Genomic DNA, 26169 nt, shown 5'->3' on the forward strand with positions numbered 1-26169 from the left:
AAGTTTCAGTTGTTTACAATTTCTTGTCACAATTTTTTCAAATTCTATTTAAAATCCAGTTATATTTAAAATTTTATGCCACACTGACAGATAGTTTCAGAGCTATAAAAAAGAAGATGTGGTTTGATTGTCAATGAGACAACTGTTCACAAGAGTCCAAATGACACAGAAATTAACAACTATAGGTCACTGTACAGCCTTCAACAATGGGCAAAGACCATACCACAGTATATATATAGTATATATTTATTCCTGCCTCTTTCTGACGGAGGATTTTTTTATCATTCAACTCTCTAACAGGTGTAATGCCACCATAGTTTTATTGCATATAATTTTCTTTTTCCTATGTACAAGCTTTAGTAACCATGAAACCCCAAGTTTCCAAAATATTCTGTAGAAACACAAACTAGAAAAAGGATGGTTTACTGCAATGAAATGTAGGATTAACTAGCTTCAACTGTCAAATTCATCTTTTTTACCCTTTTTTATATGCAACGAATCGTTTGTTTTACATATTTCTGTCAAAATTCCATGACTACATGATACAGTTTAATACTGAGAATTGATAAAAAAAAATCCTTATATAAGAACACAAAAAGACATTTTATGGATATGATTTGAATATAAGGAGATAAAATAAAAATTGAATTTACAATATTCAGGACACAGAGAATAGCACTTAAAGATACCAGAGGGACAGGCAAATTAATAAAGAGAAAATAAACTTGACAATGCCATGGCTAAAAATGAAAAGACAAACAGAAAACAATAGTACACATGACACAACATAGAAAACTAAAGAATAAACAACATGAACCCCATCAAAACCTAGGGGTGATCGCATGTGCTCCGGAAGGGTAGATAAAGGCAACAGTAGTATACCGCTGTTCAAGCAGATCCTGCTTCACATGTGGCACCCATCGTGTTGCTTATGTGATTACAAACCCGGTAAATAGTCTAATTCGGTAGGTCACATTTATGAAAGGGAAGGGGATTGTAGTTACGACGTAAGGAACATATCCGATATGATTTGTGAAACGGTTATTCTATAATGATTAACCAACTCTTGATGGCATCCGTAAAATTTACAAAGTGATGATTTCTAAATGTTAGGTTGAAGTGTAAAAATTAGGCCGTGTTCACATTGACCTAAACTCGGTGTTATGTTAGTGTAACTCACACATAAACTAAACATAATTACGTTCCCATTGATAAAACTCAATGTTTACATGTAGTTTAAATCATGTTTTGCATACATGCAGTCGATAGTCGATGTAGGCCTTGTGTAGGTTCAGTGTACACAAAACTAGGCATTTCGAACTGTAATTTTTCCATTTATACGTAAAAAAAGAAACGATTTTTATATAAAATTGATACTTATAACACTTATTAATAAAGTTCTTTACAGAAATATTTGTCTGAACTTGATATATTTATTTGTTATAAAACACTTTACGTAGCCTTATTAGCCCCTTATCAAGACTCATCCATCATCTTTGCCGAACACATAATTTATTAGAACACAGGCACTTGTTTCTGTCAATATATGGTTTATTATCCATACCAGTACAAAATGTTTTTTTTGGTACTGGTATGGATAGTAAACCATATATTGACAGAAACAAGTGCCTGTGCTTCCCATATCGACTGGACGTACACACTTGACAGAAATATTTGCCACTGGTATTTTTTCAAACAACGATTCACTCATTAATGCATTACTGAAAAAGGGTGAGGTAACTAGTTTGTTTGTGTAGAATCTCAGATCCGTTAAAATACAATTAGAAATAAAAAAAAATATATCACCCTCTTCTTTTGCCAAAGAAAAACTTGTAGAAAAAATATCATTTGAAACAAACAGAAAAGATAGAAATGTACTGATCCTTTAAATCGCAATTCTTTTTCTCTGTCTATAAGCAAGCTGATGCAGCCTTTTTTTTAATGCGTAGTCGAGACATCTTTAAACTACTGCAAATCATCCAGAATTACTTTCTTAAAGGAGCAACCACTTTACTTTAAAAACAAAGGGCGGGGGGTCTGAGTCCGAATTTTTTCTCGCGCGAAAGTTAATATTTATTTCGATGATAGCAATTCAATATTTAACACTATAATGTATGGGGAAACTTTGGATTCAGAATATTTTTTCATTCTAATCATCTGTATGACCCAATTTTTTTTTAATCAAATTGTGGAAAAATCCATCCCCCTTTTTTTAAGTCAAATGGTCGTTCCCTTACTGCTAGAAAAGTTGTTTGAAAGTTTGAATTCGGTTTCTACGTAATGAACATTTAAATGACATATAAGTGTGAACAAATCTTATGTACAGGTAACTAAACAAGGTGTATAGATGTGGACAAATCTTATGCGAAACTAGTGTACAGTTCATTAAACCAAATGTAAACATGTTTACTGTACACGGCGTTTGGTGTGAACACGGCCTTAGAATTTAAGACATTAAACTGATACATTTTAGAAGTCAAACTTATACCAGATGGTGCAAAAAGTTATGTGTCAAAAAAACTTATAACTTGTACAAAAAACCCTTACAAATTATAATTTGTACAAACTTACATCTTGTACAAAACATATATATAATACAATTGCGTTTCAATCTAACATAATTTTAGTTGAATATATTATTATGTGTGTCTTTTTGACAGGTAATGATTTATATAGTTTCATTCCACTTTCTGACATCCTTTCAAATTTATGCATATTTCAGTGGTATATGTAGTTTCTTACCACTCTGAAAAAAAGTATAATAACAAAAATACCGAACTCCAAGGAAAATCAAATCGGAAAGTTCCTTATCCTGGTACCTTTGATAACTATTTACACCACTGGGTAGATGCCACTGCTGGTGGACGTTTCGTCCCCGAGGGTATCACCAGCCCAGTAGTCAACACTTCGGTGTTGACATGAATATCAATAATGTGGTCATTTTTTATAAATTTCCTGTTTACTAAACTTTGAATTTTTCGAAAAACTAAGGATTTTCTTATTCCAGGCATAGATTACCTTAGCCGTATTTGGCACAATTTTTTGGAATTTTGGATCCTCAATGCTCTTCAACTTTTTACTTGTTTGGCTTTATAAATATTTTGATATGAGCGTCACTGATGAGTCTTATATAGACGAAACGCGCGTCTGGCGTACTAAATTATAATCCTGGTGCCTTTGATAACTATTATCAAATGAAATTGTTTCTTTTGATAATTTAAATCCACGCCACTCTGTGACATGATTTGATGGCGGATAATTTTTTTTAGCCACACTGACAGGTCAATTCCACTCAAAAAATCTCTCTTAACTTGCAATATCATAACACATTTGAAAAAAGTAAAATCACAAAAATACTGAACTACGATAAAATTCAAAACGGAAAGTCCCTAATAAAATGGCAAAACTAATTATAAAACCCATCAAACGAACAGACAACTGTCATATTCCTGACTTGGTACAAACATTTTCAAATCACAGTAGAAAACCTGTTTTTTTAGCGCTTAACCTCTCACTTGTATGGCAGTCGCATCAAATTCCATTGTCTTGACAATGATATGTGATCAAAACAGTCAAAATAGATAAAAATGTCACACATAGGGTTTACAACAGCAACACGAACCCCACTAAAAACTGGGTTATCTCGGGTTCCCCGGAAGGGCAAGTAGAGCCTGCTCATCACGCGGCATCCGTCCCGTTGCTTATGTTATAACAACGACGATAAATAGTCTAACTGGGTAGGTTGCATTCGTAAATAGGGAAGGGGATTGTAATTACGACATTAGGAACATATCCGATATCATAGGTGAAACGGCTATTCCAGAACGGTCAAACAACCCGTGATGGCGTCCGTAAAATTGACAAAATGATGATTTCAACTTCATCATTTGGACTCTTGGTCTAAAAAATGAAAATTCACGATTGAGAAAACGAAATCATCTCATTTGTCGTAAAGTTTGGTTTTCAGACGAGCTTCATAGTCAATATCTCGATGATATTAGTCCTAATCAATAGCGAAATTCTAAAGCCCAAGTACATCAAACGAATGGATAACTCACATTCTGACTTGGAACAGGCATTTTTTTTTAGCGCAAAGCTTCTCATTTTTTATGACAGTCGCATCAAATTCCATTATATTTACAACGATGCGCGAAAAAACAGACATAACAGGTAAAATTGTCAAAATAGGGGCACAGCAGTCATCACTGTCACAATCCCTGGCGTGCTAAGTTATAATCCTGGTACCTTTGCTAATTTATACTATCTTCACCCCTGGGTCAATGTCACTGCTGGTGCATGTTTCGTCCCCTAGGGTATCACAAGCCCAGTAGTCAACATTTCAGTGTTGACATAAATATCAATAATGTGGTCATTTTTTTTTTTTTATATAAATTTCCTGTTTACTAAACTTTGAATTTTACGAAAAACTAAGGATTTTCCTATTCCAGACATAGATCACCTTAGCCGTATTTGGCACAACTTTTTGGAATTCTGGATCCTCAATGCTCTTCAACTTTGTACTTGTTTGGCTTTATAAGTTTTTTGATATGAGCGTCACTGATGAGTCTTATGTAGACGAAACGAGCGTCTGGCCTACTAAATTATAATCCTGGTACCTTTGATAACTATTTAGAACAAAACAAAACAAACAAATATTTAACAAATTTGACAACCACATCCATTGCTTACTTATTATATGTATTTTAAATCAACCCATAAAGGATTGAAATATTTGAAACGTTTCTGCGCTTTAAACAAGTATTTCCTTTTCCAAAAACAAATTGATTCTTTCAAGAATAGTCAACGCATATACATTTTCTTATATTCAGGAGGTTCAAATCATACTTTGTCAGATACCGGTACCACTCTGATTCAAAGAACAACTCTGAAAGAGAAATTATCAAGATGCTTGATTGACAGCATAATAGCTATGTTTTGATGAATTGTTTCTCATCAAACAATCGGATTCAAATGAGAACCAACTGTGCTCCGCTTCTTACCGACCTATTCTTTTATTCATTTGAGGCTGACTTCATACAGAATCGTCTTGTTAAGTGCATCTTTCTCTTCGAAAAGGAAACAACAGCTACAGTTAAGTTTAACTCATATCATGACTTGTATATAGAAATTGACAATTGCAGCAGTATTCCAGCAGCGCCTGCATATAGAGTATATATATCCCAGGTAAAACGGTATTCCAGAGCTTGCATTTCATATTGTGATTTCGTTGATGAAGGGTTTCTACTTACAAGGAAACTATTAAACGAAAAGGAGTTCCTAGTGGTAAATTTAAGCTATCGCACATTGATAGATTGTTATGAATCAATCTGTTTCAAAAATGACAATGAATATGTTCTAATAGTCGTAATCATAATCCTGTCCGTCTCGAATGTGACTTATTATCGGATTTCTACTTTTAATTGCAGCACGACCGGTGCCACATTTGGAGCACATGCGACAATCCCTAGTTGTGTTTTAAGCAGGTTATTGTTGCTTTTTAGTGTCCTTATGCTTTTTATTTTTTTCAATATGTGTTGTTTATACCGGTAACAGTCTCGTCTATCCCTTACCATAAAAAACGTGTTTCTAATTAAAATTGTCACATTTGCCAGTTAAACATTTATTTGACCCATGGTATTTTAATTTTGGTGATGTCGTGATATTAGATATCAATTATCAATCAGCTATTATGAGATGACTAATCACTTAATATGAGATCATCCTCGGTTTGACTGGGGTTCTAGTCGCTCAGTATTTAGTTTCTTTTTGTATTTCGTGCACTGTCGGTTTCTGGTTTTTTGTTTCCATCTGAGCGTCACTGGTTATTCTTGTGTGGACGAAACGCACGTCTGGCGTATACTATTTAAAACCTGGTAAAGGAATCGCATGAACTCAAAAAGAGGATTTTTTATCATTATAATATCATGTTGAACATTCATATCTCAGTTGATACGAAGTTTCTGAACTTGCATTTCTCATATTGATTATCGTGGTGTGTTTCTCCAACACGTAAGCTTTCAAAACAAGTGTTTCGAGTGCTTAAATTGAAGTCATCGTTTCGACAATTTTTACGGACATCATCAATTTTTTTACAATTATCAGAAACAACTTTAAGAATGTAGTTGTCTTAACAATTACAAATTAAAGTAGCAAAAATACCAATCTTCAAGGAAAATTCAAAATGGAAAGTTCCTTAACAAATGGCAAATCAAAAGCTCAAACACGTTAAAAACGAATGTCATATTTCTGGCTTGGTACAGGTATTTAAATGGTGTATGAGTCTGTGTGTGGTAGCTTACTAAATCACTCATTTGTATGACAGTCACATATAATTCTATTATATTTCAACGATGAAACATTATAGGTTAAAAAGCCAAAAATTGTGGATCATCAGTCAATATAGACAAAACACAAAGGTAAAAATGAAAGACAAGAATAAAAAAAAATACCTTAGCAAAATAGTACAAAGGGAGGAATTAAGAACCACGCCAAAAGGATATTACCTGAAAAATTGGCTAAACAATAAAGGTGAAAAAATATACAAAGACAAATATAAAGAACACCTTAACACGTAATTTAGATGACAAACAACGTCAAGAATATATACTTCGAGACCATCATATATTACTTTTGTAGTTGATACTGAATATTTATCAATAAGGTTAACTCATAAGAAGCTCCAGCTCACTTAGTTCCTCTGTGTAGCTTTGATTTACATTTATGTTAACTATTAACAATATGTATCTGTGAAATGTGACTTAGAAAAAAATCTTGTCGAATCTTCAAACGTTTCAAATCAATTTTGTCAAGTTTGGTCTTTAATAATCAAACATCATTAAATATAGTTTTTCTTTATTAGTATAAAAATCTAAATGGTATAATACGGTTGAAATTTTGCTCATTATCAGCATGACTGGAAACTAGATGCCGTGGGAATGCACGTTGAGGAAGCTGTAAAACTAGTACAATGTAAATCCCTCAACACTGACGGATTTTTCCACACGTGACACAGAAGAAAGTCTTGCCATTTTGTAGAATGGATTGAATACATCCCTTCCATCATGTTACGAGCTAGGACGATCTGACCTACCGAATTCAGGTTATGGAGTGTACTAAGCAAACTCGAATCTACTTTGGCGTTACTGACTTCAGTTGTATTCGGAGTTCCTCGGATGTCATCCAGGTCGTATCCCCAGTAGCAGTGTTCCGTTGGAAGTAAATTATCAGCAATAAATCTCACAGTTTGGTATTTATTTCGGAAAACGCTTCCTCGAACTTGTCTGTAAATTTTGCAAACGGCCTCATGATTATGAATTGCAGTTTTAATTGCGTTACTCATTAAACTTAACTCATTGCTGCTGCATACTGGAACACTCATGTAGTTGTGAACTGTTGTCAGACCACGGCGGATTTGATCGAGGTTTTGACCCCAGTAACACGATTTTGTGGGTAGTACATATTTAGATATAAACTTCAGAAGATCAAAAAGATTGCTAAACATTTTCTTTGTTATGACTGGCATGTTGCTTTTAATAAATCTGAATATTACCACCGGATCTTGATGCTGTTGTTTTACCTTCCTATTGATTTCATCTAGAAACGCTTTTGTCTCTTTAACTTCTACTATTTTATGCTTTAGGGATTCAATATTTCCCGATAATTTGTTAACAATTGGTTGTAAGTAGTGCTGCTGAAGGGTTTTTAAGTTTCTTGGATTAGAAAGAGCTACAATAGCAGAATTGCTGCACCTGTTATGCGAATGACCATAAGTACGCACGATAAAAAAGTTCAGTAAACGGAATGTGAACTCATACTGTTTCCCTTTACCTGATAGTTCCTCGAGATACTTGACGACATATTGACAGAATTTATTTTGAAATGACTTCATATCGTTGAAAGCACGATCAAGTTTAGTCCTGGCTCTAATAAGGACGTTTTTGTTACTCTGTAATTGGTTTCTTACTTTCTTCTCATCTAAGACACTTGAAACTACATCTACGATTCCAAAGGCAAATGATAGAACAGCACCGATGCCAGACATTGCTAGCGCCATTGAAGTGGCACTTTCAGCGACAAGTGCTGGCATAGCCATTAAGACCTCCATGGGAAGCATAGCCACGTCATTTCCGGCAGCAGACAATACACTGGATAACCAATCGTCATAGTGAGATAAAAAATTGTTCAGTTGAGGAAAATCATGTTTCATTGAGCTGTAAGTTTGCACTAAGCTAGACAAACTTATATTGAGGGTTGTGTGTAACTCTGGTATTTTTATTATTCTCTCTTGAATTATTTGAATTTGGTCATGTATTTTGTCTACTACTGATTCAAACTCTTTTGGCTGTCCGTATAGTGTTAGGAATCTTTCCTTGTCCTTTTTTAAGGATGGTAAAAGATGGTTCTTGATTTCATTTCTAAAATAAAAAGCAAATAATGGTATCACATATTTCTGTGAATTCATTCAACGTGGTTTTATCAATAATTGTTACTGAATATTATGATTAACAGGAATGTTGGTCAAGACTGTTATTTTTGTTTTATAATAAATTATGTATGTTGCATAATTTCGAATTAAATGTCAGTATCTACCTATTTTCCAAAATATTTCCTGAAACTTGCGTAATTTAACGAAATAGAGTGTTTCATCTTCACATATTTAAATCTTTATATATCATGTATATGTACCAATAATAGTATTTCCGTACAAAGTCCCATCCATTACTTGATAATTATGATAAATGAAAACAACAAATTTATAAATTCCATGCGTCCGAGGCGCTTTATATTGATTCTAAAGCCAAGGATGTTCACAATCGTTAAAGAACTATATTACCAATATGGGCCTAGACCAAAATAGCCAAATACATAAGTGATCATTCAACATTCATAAGGGGGTCTTTATGATTTACAAAGGTCTAATGGAAAATTGCAGAAGGTTTTGTTATTACTCATGTCAGTACCGAAGTTCTGACTGCTGAGCTGATGAGACCATCTAGAACTGCAGATTTTCGATCCAGCCCTGTGAAAAACTGAAAACAACACGCCATCTAACATATTGCTTTCTTGTCTGTCATTTATCGGTATTTCTCCATATGAAAAACGAGGTTCTTAATCAAAATTATACCAGCATTAAACCCTGTATTATCTTTTAAGATACTTACCTCATGGAACACACACTTGGATAATACAGACATCCCTTCTTAGACTGTACTACATGTAATGTAGTTGTTGTCGCTGCGGTTATTACAGATACAGCAGCGAATATAGCCATACTAGAAATAAATAAAGAATAAATATTGATACATAAAATAATGGAATAGTGTTGTCAAATACAGATACAGCAGTGAATATAGCCATACTAGAACACAAAAAGAATAAATATTGATACTTGAAATAATAGAATGGTGTTGTCAACTTCAGACTATATCAGCGAATATAGGTTGTACTTTGTAAATACAGCAATTTCTGAAAACACGCCTCTTTTGGGGAGAAATTGAATATTCATAGAAAATTAATTTTGTTTACATACTGGTTCCCAGTTATGCTCTCTGTGTTCCATATCGCAGAGACAGAAATTGGGAATGTTACCAGTAAATAAAAACACATTGAAATATGTGGTAACCTTTCATTCGAGGTAGGGGTAGTTAAGAAAATTAGTGAAAGTTTAAACTCTGAGAAGTTCAGGGTATTTAAACGTTGAAAATATGCCGCACAGCCCTATATTGTGACCTTTGAAAAAAAATGTGGTGCAAATGAACTTTCAATTCTAAGATAAGATTTTTTTCAAAACTTCATAGTAAAAGTCGTACAGTTTTAGCCGAAAAAGGAGTTCCTATGGGAAATTGCATTGTCCATATTTACAGAAATGCAACCTATAGCCATGCCAGAAAATATGAAATATATATAAATAAGGTTATTCTGGAAAAAGCAAACGTTTTGCATAGTTTTTTAATGTTTAAGTGAACTATAAGGTTTTACCTCAAACTGAAGAAGACAAGGTATTACCATATTTGTGAATTGCTTAATTTTTGTGATCAAGTAAAACTTAAAAAAGACTACTTACAAGATAAATCTCTTTACTCTTACTCCTGGTAAATGATCTAAACGATTGAGAAAAAAATAATAAAAATAAATAAATAAATGTATGTTTCAAAATGGCGGTGGAAATCTTTCAGATTAAAAGTGATATTTCAAATACATGTATGCTTTTTTGAGATAAGACGTGGCACGGTACTTGTCTATCCTAAATTCGTGTATTTGGTTTTCATGTTATATTTGTTATTCTCGTGGTGTTTTGTCTGATGCTTGGTCCGTTTCTGTGTGTGTTGCGTTTCGATGTTGTGTCGTTGTTCTCCTCTTATATTTTATGCGTTTCGCTCGGTTTTGGTTTGTTACCCCGATTTTGTTTTTTGTCCATGGATTAATGAGTTTTGAACAGCGGTATACTACTGTTGCCTTTATTTATATATGTCAAATAAACAATTTGATTAAATAGTGCATAAACAGTAGAGGAAGTGAAATGTACCTGAGCGAACAAATACATTAAAAGTAGTAAAATTAAACTACTTGTAGAAGTGATATGGAAAGACAAAACAACAGCAAAATAGAATTTCTCTAAAAACATGTTCCTTTCTATAATGAAAAAAATCCCACACCATGATATTTACAGTTGACTGACACAAAGCGCCGTAAATAAATGCGAACTATAAATAAAATACCTTTGACACATTCCAAGCGAAAAGTTTCGTCCAACTCCCATGTAATATCCGTTCCGTTTTGGTTTGGTATCAGCATTCCTGGAACACCATCTCCAGGGAATGAGGCATTTATTGGTTGAATCATAGATACAAAACTGCCATTGACAGTTGATTTCCCTGTTAAAATAATACATAAATGTAAAATAGTCATCTCTCAAAAAACTATTGGACTTAATGACCTACCAAATTAAACTTATCATCGGATTTGTACTACTATGAACAACACGACGGATTTAACTAGTTGACAGCCGACTATTGCAATGGATAATTTACGGCGTATATATCTACCAACAGATACGATATTCCCGGGCTTGTATTTCCTATCATGATAGAGGATTGCTGCTTACAAGGAAGCTATTAAACCAAGAGTTCTAAATGGTGACGTTGTAATTTACGGACGCCATCACGATTTGGTTCACTTCCCTTTTCACCTACCAAATTAGACAATTTACCGGGTTTGTAATAACATGAGCAACACGACAGGTGCCACATGTGGAGCAGGATCTGCTTACCCTTCCGGAGCACCTCAGATCACCCCCAGTTTTGGTAGGGTTCGTGTTGCTTAGTCTTTGGTGTTCTGTGTTGTGTGTTGTGTACTTTTATTTGTCTGTTTGTCTTTTTATTTTATAGCCAAGTTGTTGTCATTTTATTTTCGATCTATGAACTTGACTGTCCCTCTTGTATCTTTCGCCCCTTGTTTATGCGAATTTAATGAATATTTAATAAAATGATAAAATAACATACCAATTGTCCATGCATTCAGTTTTGGTACAAAGAAAACCTCTGTTTCATTGTCGTTTATAGATTTATATCTTGTTGCTAATCCTGCCTCTGGTCCTTGTCTTGTGAACTTTGCTAGTGTGACACCTTTAGGATAGTGTTTCCCGCCGGTAAGCCTTAGTGTGTCGCATGCACCTGCCGATAAAGGTAATAAATTTATAATAAATAAAACACAAACAGATAAAATAAACTAGTGTAAAAACATTTAATCAGGAATACGAGCGGTCTATTAATCTTATAAATTTGTCTAATTAGGATAAACAAATTTTTTTTTAATAAATAAACAAATGAACTAACGAACGAACATACAATCAATCAAACCTACCAAACATCCCAAACAAATAAAGCAAAAAAAAAAACCCCAACCCAGCAAACAAAACAAAAAACAAAACAAACAAACGACAAAAGCATTTTTAACAACCTTAATAATGATAATAAAAATTATGATAATATAATAATATAATTATTGATTGATTGATGCCGATGATGATGATGCTGATTAGATTATGATGATACTGATGATTCTAATGATTCTGTTGATGATAATGATTCCGTACCACAGGATACTATGTTGTCGTCAATACTAATGTTTTGTTGGCACATCTGTAGAGAGAAATAGCAAGAGGAACGATATTGTCCCCCTTGGTCATCACAAACCATTCCGCCATCGTCATTACATCCAGCACTGCTACTGGCACAAACACATTCCGTCCCGTCAAATTCTTCCCAGGCACTACAGGTATCAGAAGAATCTGTATAATAAATGAATATTTCCTTTTGATCTACAGTAAAATGGTGTAAAATAAAGCAGTACTGAGTATAAATATAAGAATATGAGATATGAGTGCCCGGCAATGAGACAACTGTTCGTCCAAGTCACAATTTGCAAAAGAAAAACCATTACAGGTTAAAGTATGGTCTTCAACAAGGAGTCTTGAATCATTTCGAACAGCAAGCTACAAAGGGCCCCCAAAATGACTAGTATAAAACCATTGAAAGGGGAAAACAACAGTCTAATTCACATACAAAATGAGAAACAATCCCCATGACTTATAGTAATATGACATCAAAAACTGGATAATATTCAGGTTGTGTATTTAATTTTTTCGCTGCAACCAATTAACTGATAGCAGATTGAGTTTATAGTCAATGGAAGAATCACAATCATGTCTGAGGGATTTGTTTTTTTCGATATACCCTTGGCTATAACATGCTTAGTGATACAATGTTATTATTTTTTTTAATTATTAAATATCTTACCAGCTTGGTCGTAATCTACATGACTTTCAAACGAAACACCACTAACAGTTAATGCCACTGCTGAAAAATAATGATGAAAAGGTTAATATTTTAATTTGTTTTCTCTGTAAAGTAAGAAAAAGTAGAAAAAAGCCAAAACGAGCGAACAGCAAAACGGAATGTGCGTTGAGCTGATAAGCTGTTTCGAAATTGATTTCTATAACTAGAATTTGAAAGTCAAATAATATATATTTCAAATCTCGAATTCCAAATTTTGATACTGAATTCCCAATTATTCATCTGAACTTGTATTTCTTAGCAAAACTATCTTTTATATGGCAGATTGATAAAGAACCATTTAATCAAACGGACGTGGGTACAAGCGATGATTGTATTTTATAGCATCACTGACGTAGCAATTCAAGAGTAAAACAATAGTTCAAGTTTCAGGATTTTAACCAAGGATTCTGGTAGAAGATATGTAGTTCATGGAGCAAGGATTAAGATAGAATATTTGTTAGCCAGTACAGGTTTTTTTTAAATTTTATTTGTAAATTCATACAACTACAACAACAACAACAACAACAACAACAACAACAACTTTTATTTGTGAATCAAGACGCCCCGAGGAGCAGTACAATTACAGTTTAAATTAAAGTGTACAAATAATTATGGTGATTTTTTTCATTGAAATTACAATACATGACAATAAAACTAAAACTATATAAGAGAAAGGAGACAACAAATACAGTATATATTCTCAAAGACAATGAGTGAGTGAACACAATCAGTACCGTTGTATATGAATAACAAGTTTTGAAGATCGCTATATATTGTGCAGACAAATGTCTTTGGATTGCTTTACTTTAAAAATTCCAGCAGCATATTCAAACATACATACAAAAACAGTAACTATCAGCAAAAGTCAACACACTAATATGATAGATTTGTATTTATTAAAATTACCAGAAGTTCAAATAAAAGCAGCAGTTCTATAAACACAAGCCAATACAGCATTACGTTAGATGTTTCTTAGTACTTACCTACAGAATGTTCACAAACCAATATGTTTTCCTTTTAAACTTCCCAGCTGGGTGTTCAAATAAAATCAGTACTTTGATCACGAACCAATACGTGTCCCTTTTAAACTTACAAGCTGGGTGTTCAAATAAAATCAGTACTATGAACACGAACCAATACGTGTCCCCTTTAAACTTATCAGCTGGATGTTCAAATAAAATCAGTACTATTAACACAAGTCAATACGTGTCCCTTTTAAACTTACCAGCTGGATGTTCAAATAAAATCAGTACTATTAACATAAGTCAATACGTGTCCCTTTCAAACTTAATTACCAGCTGGATGTTCAAATAAAATCAGTACTATTAACATAAGCAAATACGTGTCCCTTTCAAACTTACCAGCTGGATGTTCAAATAAAATCAGTACTATTAACACAAGTCAATACGTGTCCCTTTCAAACTTATCAGCTGGATGTTCAAATAAAATCAGTACTATTAATATAGGTCAATACGTGTCCCTTTTAAACTTATCAGCTGGATGTTCAAATAAAATCAGTACTATTAACACAAGTCAATACGTGTCCCCTTCAAACTTACCAGCTGGGTGTTCAAATAAAATCAGTACTATTAACATAAGCAAATACGTGTCCCTTTCAAACTTACCAGCTGGATGTTCAAATAAAATCAGTACTATTAACACAAGTCAATACGTGTCCCTTTTAAACTTACCAGCTGGATGTTCAAGTAAAGTCAGTACTATTAACATAAGCCAATACGTGTCCCTTTCAAACTTACCAGCTGGGTGTTCAAATAAAATCAGTACTATGAACACGAACCAATACGTGTCCCTTTCAAACTTACCATCTGGGTGTTCAAATAAAATCAGTACTATTAACACAAGTCAATACGTGTCCCTTTCAAACTTACCAGCTGGATGTTCAAATAAAATCAGTACTATTAATATAAGTCAATACGTGTCCCTTTTAAACTTACCAGCTGGATGTTCAAATAAAATCAGTACTATTAACACAAGTCAATACGTGTCCCTTTCAAACTTACCAGCTGGGTGTTCAAATAAAATCAGTACTATTAACATAAGCAAATACGTGTCCCTTTCAAACTTACCAGCTGGATGTTCAAATAAAATCAGTACTATTAACACAAGTCAATACGTGTCCCTTTCAAACTTACCAGCTGGATGTTCAAATAAAATCAGTACTATTAATATAAGTCAATACGTGTCCCTTTTAAACTTACCAGCTGGATGTTCAAATAAAATCAGTACTATTAACACAAGTCAATACGTGTCCCTTTCAAACTTACCAGCTGGGTGTTCAAATAAAATCAGTACTATTAACATAAGCAAATACGTGTCCCTTTCAAACTTACCAGCTGGATGTTCAAATAAAATCAGTACTATTGACACAAGTCAATACGTGTCCCTTTTAAACTTACCAGCTGGATGTTCAAATAAAATCAGTACTATGAACACGAACCAATACGTGTCCCTTTCAAACTTACCAGCTGGATGTTCAAATAAAGTCAGTACTATTAACATAAGTCAATACGTGTCCCTTTCAAACTTAATTACCAGCTGGATGTTCAAATAAAATCAATACTATTAACACAATCCAATACGTGTCCCTTTTATACTTACCAGCTGGATGTTCAAATAAAATCAGTACTATTAACATAAGCAAATACGTGTCCCTTTCAAACTTACCAGCTGGATGTTCAAATAAAATCAGTACTATTAACATAAGCAAATACGTGTCCCTTTCAAACTTACCAGCTGGGTGTTCAAGTAAAATCAGTACTATTAACATAAGCCAATACGTGTTCCTTTCAAACTTACCAGCTGGGTGTTCAAATAAAATCAGTTCTATAAACACAAGCCAATACGTGTTCCTTTCAAACTTACCAGCTGGGTGTTCAAGTAAAATCAGTACTATTAGCACAAGCCAATACGACAATGTTACAGATTTCTTTATATTTTTATCCATGATGCTAAACCATCATTGTGACAAAAGGAAACATTAAACAAAAAGTTTTATTATAAAATCTGAGACACATTTTGGTTTCCAAGAAGATTAAATATGTACGAGCGATGTTTCGGAATGGCAGGTGGATTTCATTTTTTTTCTATTTTGTTGTTACGTTACAAACATTTTAATAACATATATCTGTCGCTTGTCTGTCTTTTTTTGAAAACAAGGTGAAGGGAATTTTGCTTTAGAAATGTTTTAGTTTTATGACAACGGTTGACCTAATTCTTACGTGACATATATGATTTCCACATAGAGCTACAGCGCAGCAACCGTGTTGAGTTATTGCGTGCTTCAACTTAATCACCTCAACGCTAACCTGGATTATGATTTTTTCCCCTGTTCGTTTAATATGAAACGCATGTATGCTTAATACCAGTGTAAATAATAGATAGTATTTCAGCTTCCTAATTGTGAACCTTTCAATTATATGTAGCAGCATTACAGCAGCGCATGCATACGGAGTATATATTCCCGGTTTTTTTTCCTATCATGATTTTCTCAATAGAGGGTTGCTACTAATTAAGAAGCTTTTAAACCAAGAGTTCCACATGGTCAATCATCCCTTCGTTAATTTAACGGACGCTATCACGAGTTGGTTGGCCGTTATGGTGAAACGGATTATTTCCTCATATCGTAACTACAATCCAGTCTTATTTTCACGAATATGAACTCCTGAATTAGACTTGTTACCTGGTTTGCATTAACATGCACAAAATGACGGGTGCCACATGTGGAGCAGGATCTGCTTACTCTTTCGGAGCACCTGAGATCACCTCCAGGTTTAAGTGGGGTTCGTGTTGCTTATTCTTTAGTTTTCTATGTTGTGTTTTGTGTAGTATTGTTTGTTTGTTTGTCTTTTTCGTTTTTAGTCATGGCGTTGTCAGTTTATGTTTGATTTATGAGTTTGAATGTCAATGTGATATCTTCCGACCCTTTTCTAGAAAGGAGTGTATACGTAATGGCATACCCCAGTGAGACAGTAACCAAATGAAACAGAATATATCCAACAGAGTAAATTATAAAAAGAGTATAATATGAAAACAAAGAGATGTGGTATGATTGCCAATGATATAACTATCCACAAGAGTTCAAATGACGTGCATCTTATAAATTATAGGTCATCAAACGGCCTTCAACAATGAGAACAAACAACTGTATAGAATGCTTATTTTGCCTTTGAACTTTGAAATTTAGACAGATTAAAATGTGATCAAACAGTTGTTTGTAATTCTCAGTCATATTTTGACGCATGAAACACCTTAAGTAAATACTTTGTAAACAAGAAGTTTCCACTGATATAATGTTTATAGGTCAGGGTATTAGAATTGACATAAATATGTGTTTATAACACATCTTTATCTAACATTTGAAGAAAAAAACCCAATTCATCCTATTTCTGGGACATATAAAAGCACCTGAAGTAATTAATCGGTCGCCAGACGTGGTCTATAGAGAATAATAGGGGATATCAAAGAAACTTCATGTAAACTTTAAGGTAAGGAGGCATATTATACATAAGAGGAGTTAAAAAAGTAAAATTTACAGCATAAACTATTTCTGAGCACAATCTGGAATTAAATCAACTTCCATCAGATATGCTTGTGACATACATTTTCGAAACATAAACATATTAAAACTTAAAGAAATATGATATCTAACGGGACAACTAAAACCATTACAGTTTAACTTTGCAGGTAAATTTGAAACACTCATACAAAGTTAAAATATATTTCGAAGTTTATGTTCTTGAAGTGGAGAGGAGAAATACCAAAGGGACATTCAAAGTCATAGATAAGAAATAAATAACACCATGGTAAAAATAAAAAAAGACAAAAACACACTCAGCAGTATACAAAACACAATATAGACCAAAATTATCAACTAAATAAAGCAAATACAAATTAGCTTCTGGCTACAAGACGTACTGTAGTTCCCTTAATACTGACGTACTGTATTTCCAACTGCAGTGGGACAGAACCAGTGTATGAGAAATACTGTCGTGTCGTTCTATTCAAAATGTAGATCAAATTGATATATCCTTAACATGCCCGACCGTGATTTGGAGAATCCAGGTCCTGTTGGACGTTTTAATCCTCATCTTCGAATCCCTCCACAATTCAATCGTCTATCCATCCATTCGTTAATCTAGACAACCGTACGTCAATGCGTTATCAATATTTCAATCCCTATTACCCTCCAAAATTCTTTCGATAATCCATTCATCCGTCAATCTATACAACCATATGTCGATGCGTTGCCAGTCTTTCATACGCTTCATAATTTTTCGTCTATCAATCCATTCGTCAATCTATACAACTATACACCAATGCGTTGTCAGTCCTTCATTCCTCCCTCCATCCCTCCAAAATTCTTCCGTCCTTCCATCCATTCATCAATCTATACGTCAATGCGTTGTCAGTTCTTCATTTCTTCCTCCATCCCTCCAAAATTCTTCCGTCCTTCCATCCATTCATCAATCTTTACGTCAATGCGTTGTCAGTTCTTTATTCCTCCCTCCATCCCTCCAAAATTCTTCCGTCCTTCCATCCATTCATCAATATATACGTCAATGCGTTGTCAGTTCTTCATACCTACCTCCATCCCTCCAAAATTCTTCCGTCCTTCCATCCATTCATCAATATATACGTCAATGCGTTGTCAGTTCTTCATACCTACCTCCATCCCTCAAAAATTCTTCCGTCCTTCCATCCATTCAACAATCTATACGTCAATGCGTTGTCAGTCCTTCATTCCTCCCTCCATTCCTCCAAAATTCTTCCGTCCTTCAATCCATTCATCAATCTATACGTCAATGCGTTGACATTCCTTTATTCCTCCCTCCATCCCTCCAAAATTCTTCCGTCCTTCCATCCATTCAACAATCTATACGTCAATGCGTTGTCAGTCCTTCATTCCTCCCTCCATCCCTCCAAAATTCTTCCGTCCTTCAATCCATTCAACAATCTATACGTCAATGCGTTGTCAGTTCTTCATACCTACCTCCATCCCTCCAAAATTCTTCCGTCCTTCAATCCATTCATCAATCTATACGTCAATGCGTTGTCAGTTCTTCATTTCTTCCTCCATCCCTCCAAAATTCTTCCGTCCTTCCATCCATTCATCAATCTTTACGTCAATGCGTTGTCAGTTCTTTATTCCTCCCTCCATCCCTCAAAAATTCTTCCGTCCTTCAATCCATTCATCAATTTATACGTCAATGCGTTGTCAGTCTTTCAATCCCTCCAGAACTATTCCGTCTATCCATCCATCCATCCAACTATAAGTCAATACGTTGTTAATCTTGCAATCTCCCATCCCTCGATAATTCTTTCTTCTCTTCTTTCTTCATTCCATCTATACAACTATACGTCACTGTTTCATTTCCTTTCCGTCCAGGAGTCTTCCGTCTATTTATCTAGGCAATTACTATCATTTCTCATTCTTATGTTTATATATATATATATCTATTACCTATAATACTAAAATTACGAGGTCCAATTTGTCAGCCGTCATCACGTAAATACGACGAATCAAAGAACTCAACTTTATATATTACTAATATAGTTCAAAGGTGTAGATTAAAAATTACATTACTCTAGGCCCTTTTGTTTTCCACGTAATTAATATTGACAATAATTAAGAAGTTTCGGGTCGATTCCGATAGTATATTCACCTGTTACCTATTACCTTATCTGTACGTTCCGCATCTGACAGGCGCACCACCAAACGGTGTATTCAGGATTAATATGCTATATACACGGGTCATTATCACAGGGTTGACACTACTAAATTGTCAAATTGTTACCTATTGTAGTATTTTAATCAGTAAGACTTTCTAAGATAACAATACGAATACTAAAAATCTGGACTAAAAATAAGGCGTATAGGTACAGTTTTCAATTTGTTAGCGGGCATGACGTAAAACAGCGAATCAAAGAATTCAACTTTATTTATAACTACATGTACTATAGGACAATGCTGTTGATTAAAAAATACTCCATTCCAGGACCTTTTGTTTTCCAAATAATTAATATTACCAATAATGGATAAGTTACAGTTCGACGGGTTCAAACAGAAAGATTTGAAAGCAGAGAAAACTGTGTATCTTATAATCGGCATAACTTTATCAGATGACAATACTAATACTAAAATAAGGCTTGCGCATAGTTATGTACTTTAGTTCAGTCACGGACCCGCGATATCACGGGTGTATTCTAGTATATACCTAAGATTTTGATAATCAATATGTGCGTCCTTTCTTTTTATTACTTTTTCTTCTGCGTTTTGTCTGCCTCAATGAAAATCATAGGAAACGCTTACACAAATATATTCTTGAACTTTCAGCTTACTTCTCTCCAGTTAATATGTTGTCGACTAAAAGGATTGTAGTCATTCTCCTGGCAGTCAACTACTGTCTAGGTAAGAACTATTTATATGAGAAGAAACATACACGTGTTTAAATAGATGAAAGAAAACATATATAACGAAAATTGTAACAAGATTTGTTGACAAAAAAGATAATGAGAAAAAAGATAAAAGATCAAAAGTTTCCACAATCTTTCCTACGATAAGGTACAAATTGTCTAAGGTAGATGAGGATATATAGAATATAAGATAGTTTTGTTTTTGGTGTATATCATGTGGAATATCTAGACGAGCTTGTTAGGGCGAGTTTAGATATTCCACATGATATAGTCATTATCAAAAACGAAACTACCTATTATTCTGTTTATCGATAATTATGCCGTCACACAATGTTTGCCTAATATTTTCAGTGATACAGCCAGTATGTTGATACTCGAAAATATTAGACAGTAAGATCAAAGGGAAAATATACGAATTTCCGATAAACATTAGAAACCTTGCATTATTGAAGTTTTTCCTTAAGTTTTATGAAAGTGTTTGGATATTTTCATACAAAACTACATATATCAACATGTAAGGTATTGAGATCGACGTTAGAATAGCTTTCAGTTGCTTTAGATATACGTAAAGATACACTTTAGTTGTGCAAAATACTAAAAAGAGGGACGATAGATACCAGAGTTACAGTCAAACTCATAAATCGAAAATAAACTGACAACGCCATGTCTAAAAATGAAAAAGACAAATAGACAAATAATAGTACACACGACACAAAAGTATGGTTACGTTTTGGTACCATTTATAAAATTATGAAGCTTATTTATTGTCTTGCAGCTGAACAAAAGTTTCTGAATGATAGAGACATAAAAAGGATTAAAGACCCAGAACTCAAGCATTCATTAGACATAGATGAAACGGGTGAGTACGGTTAACATTTTTGAGTTCGTGGTCTAGTGGTTAAGACAGATGTCTGCAGGGCTACGGGTCCCGAGATCAATTCTAACTCGGGTAACTGGAACTTTTAGTGCATCTGAAGGGTGATTTTCAACCTCCCAACCACATCTCTGCTACCCATATCGGAGTTTGTACTATAATGAGTACTTTGGGGGTATCGGTAGGAAACAGTTTCCCCGGACTTTGATCTGGAGATCAATCTGTTGATATCTATTCGGTTCCCGCCGAGGAGCCCGGTTGCGCTTTCCGTGTTCTTTCCTTACCATAATAACCTAATTCCCGTTATCATAGCACTCCCATAGGGGTGAGGATTGTCATTGTCAACACTTTATTGACACATCTGCATTAATCATATAAGGGAGTGTAAACAAATTTTACTGTAATAGTCTTACACAAAAAGGGCTATCACTCCTTTGTGTTCAGCAAAATATTCATTTAGTCCACAATCTTCATGTTATTCATTTCTAGGTATTGAGCTGTTGCACCGAGAGAAAAGAGGCTGGGGATCAGTTATTTGTAAGTAAATACTATGCAAAATTAAGGTTTTCAACTACAACAGAGAGATAAAAGATACCAAAGGAACAATCAAACTCCCAAGACGAAAATGAACTGCAAACGCAATAGGTATAGCAGAAAAAGACCGACAGCAAAAAACCCATCAGTACACAAAACACAACATAGAAAACTAATTCACGAGCAACGCGAACCCCATGAATGTTTTTTTTTTTTTTTTTTTTTTCTAAAAGCTTGCTAAAAATGATACGCTACGCTATTATTGAAAACAACTGCTCACCTTTTTGCCGCACCTAAGGATTTTTATGTTCTCGTGTTGTTCAGTCTTTATAATTCCGTGTTGTGTTTTTTGACATGCAGTACTCTGTCTTCCAACTTTTGAGCTTTTCCCTTTTCTTATACATATGAAATTTTGTGATTGTCTCGTTTGAATTGTTTTACTTTTTGTTATGTCGAGGCGTTTCAAAAACTAAACATTAATGTCATTTGGGTCTAATGTAATCATACTGTATCTTCTTCTTCGTTTTTTTAAACACAATGCGAAACTTTTGAAAAGTTTAACATTTTATCTTGCAGTTTCCGGTGTTTCCATGCTAGTGAAGGCAACGAGCCTCGGTCTGACTCTCGGAAGTGCACTATCAGGTAAGTAACATGATACATGGTTCATGTTATAAAATCAGTTAAGTTTGTTGTCAGTATTTGTCGGAGTTTGTTAAATATGCAGCCTGGTTTCTTTGATTAAGCATTTCTCTTTCTAGTCGATTTTGTAATCTTATTGGGAAACAACATCTAGAGTGTTCAGAATAAAAGAATATCGAATAATAGAAAAATATATTCCGGACAGGAATGACCTTCAAAATCTTCTTATAGAATCTGACGTTAATTGTTAAAGTCGAACTAAGGATATAATGATAACCAACCTTTTCTTTTCAATCAAAATCCGAGACGAAACAGTCGGGTGCGTAATTGGAACTAACAACATCAGTGTTTATTGTAGATAAATTGTTTCGACCAGTTGACCCCCGGCCCCCAAAAAGCTGTTTACCTCTCTTCACATTTCTATTGTATATGACTGTATGTTGACTTATAGATGGGTACCAAGTCAGGAATATGACTTTTGTTTTACTTCCGTTCTGCTGGTCGATATAGTGTAACTTTTATTGCCAACTATTAAAAACAGTATGATTAAGCTAAACATTTGCATTACAGATTAAGAGCAAGTTTATTTCGGTATTTATTTTGAATTTAACATTCTTTTTCAAACGTCCATTAAAAAGTCATAGATACCATGATTACATATTGTTTGATGCGCGTTTGGTCTACAACACCAGTGACGCTAGAATAAAAAAGTTAAATTAATAGGCCAATAAAGAACGACTGAAATATACGTTAAACAATATTCTATTTAACCGCTTTTCTCTAATTATTTGTAGAAGGATGCATGTATTATCCAAGTATTTGCAGAAATAAAGATGAAATTGCACGCCTTGACGGGGAAATAAAAACCATGACTAGTAAATATGAAGAAGAATACATGCATAGTAAAGAAAGGTACTATAACCTTAAAACGGCCACAACAAATAATGGATATATTGACTATTACATTAATCAAACCCTTCAGGCTGTAGAAAAATTACAAGGAATAGAGGAAGATCTGACATTACTACTGGAAATTAAATTACCAAAATTGTCGCAAATGGCAGCTGCGACAACTAACGAAACCTACGAACAATATCTTGGACATGCTGTTGGTACCCTCGAATATCGACTTACCGATCTAAAGCAGATGTTACTTGAATATAAAAAGAGTGCTCTTTTGGGTATTGTTGTCCAATTTGTGATTGAAGCCACTGTTAATAAGTTCATCAGTGCAATTCAAACAGCATACAAACAAGTTCTCAGCAGTGAAGACATTCTAGCCAGCACGTCTGATGAATTGTGGTCAAGAATGGACGGATCACGAGTAAGAAACACAAATACGAAATTCGGAGTTGTTAAAAAGTTGAAAATGGCTCCTAAAGTTTTAAAACAAATGGGAAAAAATTTCGGCGAAAGTCTTCGCAGTTTTGGAAAAAACATAAAAAAATGGACAGCTATCAAAACCTGGAAAGGATTTAAAGGAAAATTGAAAAGCACCTTTAAATCACCATTACAAAAGTTAAAAAATGCGAAAGATTTCTTCTCTCCTTCAAAGAACAAGTTGTTTGTGAAGAACTACCGACTGAGTTGGTCACAGAAAGCAATGATGGGTATCGGTATTATAGCTGATGGCATTTCTACCGCCCTCCAAGTCAAACAATGGCACGATGTGGCAGACAAGATGGATAAAGCGCGCGAAGACTACCAACACTATCATAATAACTTAACCAATGAACTCGAAACTATTGCAAATGAAACTGTCAAAATGGAAGGCATATGGACAGACGTTGTCCACACTTTCCAACATTTAAGTTTACCGTTTAAACAATTGGTGGAGAACTCTACAAACTTTAGTAACTTTTCTGACGTCATTGGACTTCCCCGACTTCCGGTCGATACGTCTGATCCTTTGTTCACAATTGATTTTAACTCTATAACAAAACAATCTATAAGATCTCAACAAATTAATGTCATAGAATTTTTGAAAAAGGTGAGCAATAATATGACGGAAATTCACGACAAAATGTTAGCGCGAACAGTCCTTTACAACAATACATTAAGTAAGTCTGAAATAGAGGAAACAGTAGGAGATATGCAGTCAGATATCAAAAGTATTTTAAAATTCAGCCCGTCAAGAACAATGCGAACATTTGGCGATTCTTTAACACTAGCCGATACAGTTTGTACAGTCTCTATATTAAGATATGATCTTATAGAGTATGATTATTTCCCTATAGACAGTTTCAGGCCTCGTTGTGATGTCAATGCAACCACGTTTGACCGTTTGAACCGACAAGCTTATACCAAGAGGAAATCCAAACTGATGCGAGACGTAATAGTTCGTTATTTAAATAGCAGCCAATCGGAATCCTTATCAATGTTAGTTGACGCTGTACACAACGCGTATTCTGGTGTCGCCGACAAACATATCGCCACCTTTGGTAAATCAATCGCAGAACAAGACGTCATCTGTGTTTTAGTGGACACGTTCGCCAATCTATCCATTTACGATTTTATCAATCTGAGCTCATTACGACCCGATTGTTCGACGGTCAGCACCGGACAGTTTCATAAGGTTCTAGAAGACGCTAAAAAGCTTAGAGACGTTACTTTGGCTGTAAAAGCTGCTCTTGATGGTTGTATTCAGTATAAATTTTGTCCATGTTTGTCAACGGTTGCAAGCACCAACCAAGTTGCTGAAAAAGACATTGTATATGCCGTACACCATATTGATCCCTCCTGGCAACCAAACAAATCCGCTCAGTTTTGTGGGCCTACAGGATGTGGATGTTCTCACCTTTGATAGGAGGAGTAAGAACACAATGAAATACAGTGACTGAGTAATTCAATTTGAATTATATATGAAATTTCAATCTTTCTCTGCCGATTGATTTTGAGTCTATATGTATTCGGATGAAAAAATAGATAAAATAGCTTTCGTTCTTATGTTGTACTGTTACAGCACTGTCCCAGGTTAGAAGGAAGGATGGGATTCCGCTAACATGTTTAACCCCGTCACATGTATGTATGTATGTGTCTGTCCCAAGGCAGAAGCCTGTGATTCAGTGGTTGTCGTTTGTTTATGTGTTACATATTTGTTATCGTTCATTTTTTGTACGTAAATTAAGCCGTTAATTTTTTCGTTTGAATTGTTTTACATTTTCATTTTGGGGCCATATAAAGCTGACTCATTTGCTCATTGTCGAAGTCCGTACGGCGAACTATAGTTATTAATTTCTGTGTCTTTTGGTCTCTTGTAAAATGTTGTCTCATTGGCAATCATACCACATCTTCTCTTTGTAATCAAATATAAGGCCAGGGTTTTCTCTTTACTTAAAGTTAATAACTTAAAAGGTTGTTAATAGCTAATCCTCCTTAGGTTTTGAAAAGCATTTCTAAGATTTCTTGTTTTGAAGAAAGCATATGCCTCAACCTTCGCCGGTTAATATTTGTCATTCGTCCCTTACTTATCGCTTTGGTTCTTTTTGGAAAATCGAATTTATCATGTGAATGTTTTACTGGCGTCATCATGATTTGTTGACTGTTATTGAATACTGTATCTGTTTTATGTACAATGTTTAATTGTTGTATCACGTCCTCTTGTCCCCGATAATGTAATCACTGAATTCGAGATATTAACTAAGTAGAACAGGTAACAGGGTCAGTATCCCTCATGCGCCTTCCATTGAGGAACACAAAAGTTGCGCGTAAAAAATATATATACAAGTCTTAATTGAAAACAACGTTTAAACCTATGATTATGTTGTATAATCAAAGCGCTGTAAGCACTGTAGCAGTTAACCAAAAAACAAGGCAAACATAATTATGAAAACTGTGGCAATGTTGCTTCAA

General features: G+C 34.4%; 2 protein-coding genes across 2 annotated transcripts; one reads left to right on the forward strand and one right to left on the reverse strand.

The window, feature by feature from the left end:
- Nucleotides 1-6891: 6891 nt before the first annotated feature.
- LOC134727298 (uncharacterized) lies at nt 6892-15810 on the reverse strand. The gene is made up of 8 exons (XM_063591675.1): nt 15720-15810; nt 12798-12857; nt 12095-12289; nt 11502-11672; nt 10719-10874; nt 10064-10100; nt 9162-9272; nt 6892-8414 (listed from the first exon to the last, which is right to left on the reverse strand). The coding sequence occupies exons 1-8, from the start codon at nt 15799-15801 to the stop codon at nt 6905-6907; spliced, it is 2322 nt and encodes a 773-aa protein (XP_063447745.1). The 5' UTR covers nt 15802-15810; the 3' UTR covers nt 6892-6904.
- Nucleotides 15811-17153: 1343 nt separating this feature from the next.
- LOC134726030 (uncharacterized) lies at nt 17154-25227 on the forward strand. The gene is made up of 6 exons (XM_063590394.1): nt 17154-17341; nt 20191-20265; nt 21046-21129; nt 21634-21681; nt 22255-22320; nt 23112-25227. The coding sequence occupies exons 2-6, from the start codon at nt 20211-20213 to the stop codon at nt 25118-25120; spliced, it is 2262 nt and encodes a 753-aa protein (XP_063446464.1). The 5' UTR covers nt 17154-17341; nt 20191-20210; the 3' UTR covers nt 25121-25227.
- The last annotated feature ends 942 nt before the right edge of the window (nt 25228-26169 follow it).

This window comes from Mytilus trossulus, chromosome 7 (genome assembly GCF_036588685.1).
Source record: "Mytilus trossulus isolate FHL-02 chromosome 7, PNRI_Mtr1.1.1.hap1, whole genome shotgun sequence".
Lineage (NCBI taxonomy): Eukaryota > Metazoa > Mollusca > Bivalvia > Mytilida > Mytilidae > Mytilus > Mytilus trossulus.

What these genes read in the sequence shown, in the direction of transcription:
- LOC134727298 (XM_063591675.1), bottom strand. Translation starts at nt 15,801, where the DNA reads ATGGATAAAAATATAAAGAAATCTGTAACATTGTCGTATTGGCTTGTG. An exon ending in CGACAACATAGTATCCTGTG is followed by an intron (nt 11,673 to 12,094) that starts GTACGGAATCAT and finishes CTTTATCGGCAG; the next exon opens with GTGCATGCGACACACTAAGG. An exon ending in AGAGTAAAGAGATTTATCTT is followed by an intron (nt 9,273 to 10,063) that starts GTAAGTAGTCTT and finishes ATTTATTTCTAG; the next exon opens with TATGGCTATATTCGCTGCTG.
- LOC134726030 (XM_063590394.1), top strand. Translation starts at nt 20,211, where the DNA reads ATGTTGTCGACTAAAAGGATTGTAGTCATTCTCCTGGCAGTCAACTAC. An exon ending in GGCAGTCAACTACTGTCTAG is followed by an intron (nt 20,266 to 21,045) that starts GTAAGAACTATT and finishes ATTGTCTTGCAG; the next exon opens with CTGAACAAAAGTTTCTGAAT. An exon ending in AGGCTGGGGATCAGTTATTT is followed by an intron (nt 21,682 to 22,254) that starts GTAAGTAAATAC and finishes TTTATCTTGCAG; the next exon opens with TTTCCGGTGTTTCCATGCTA.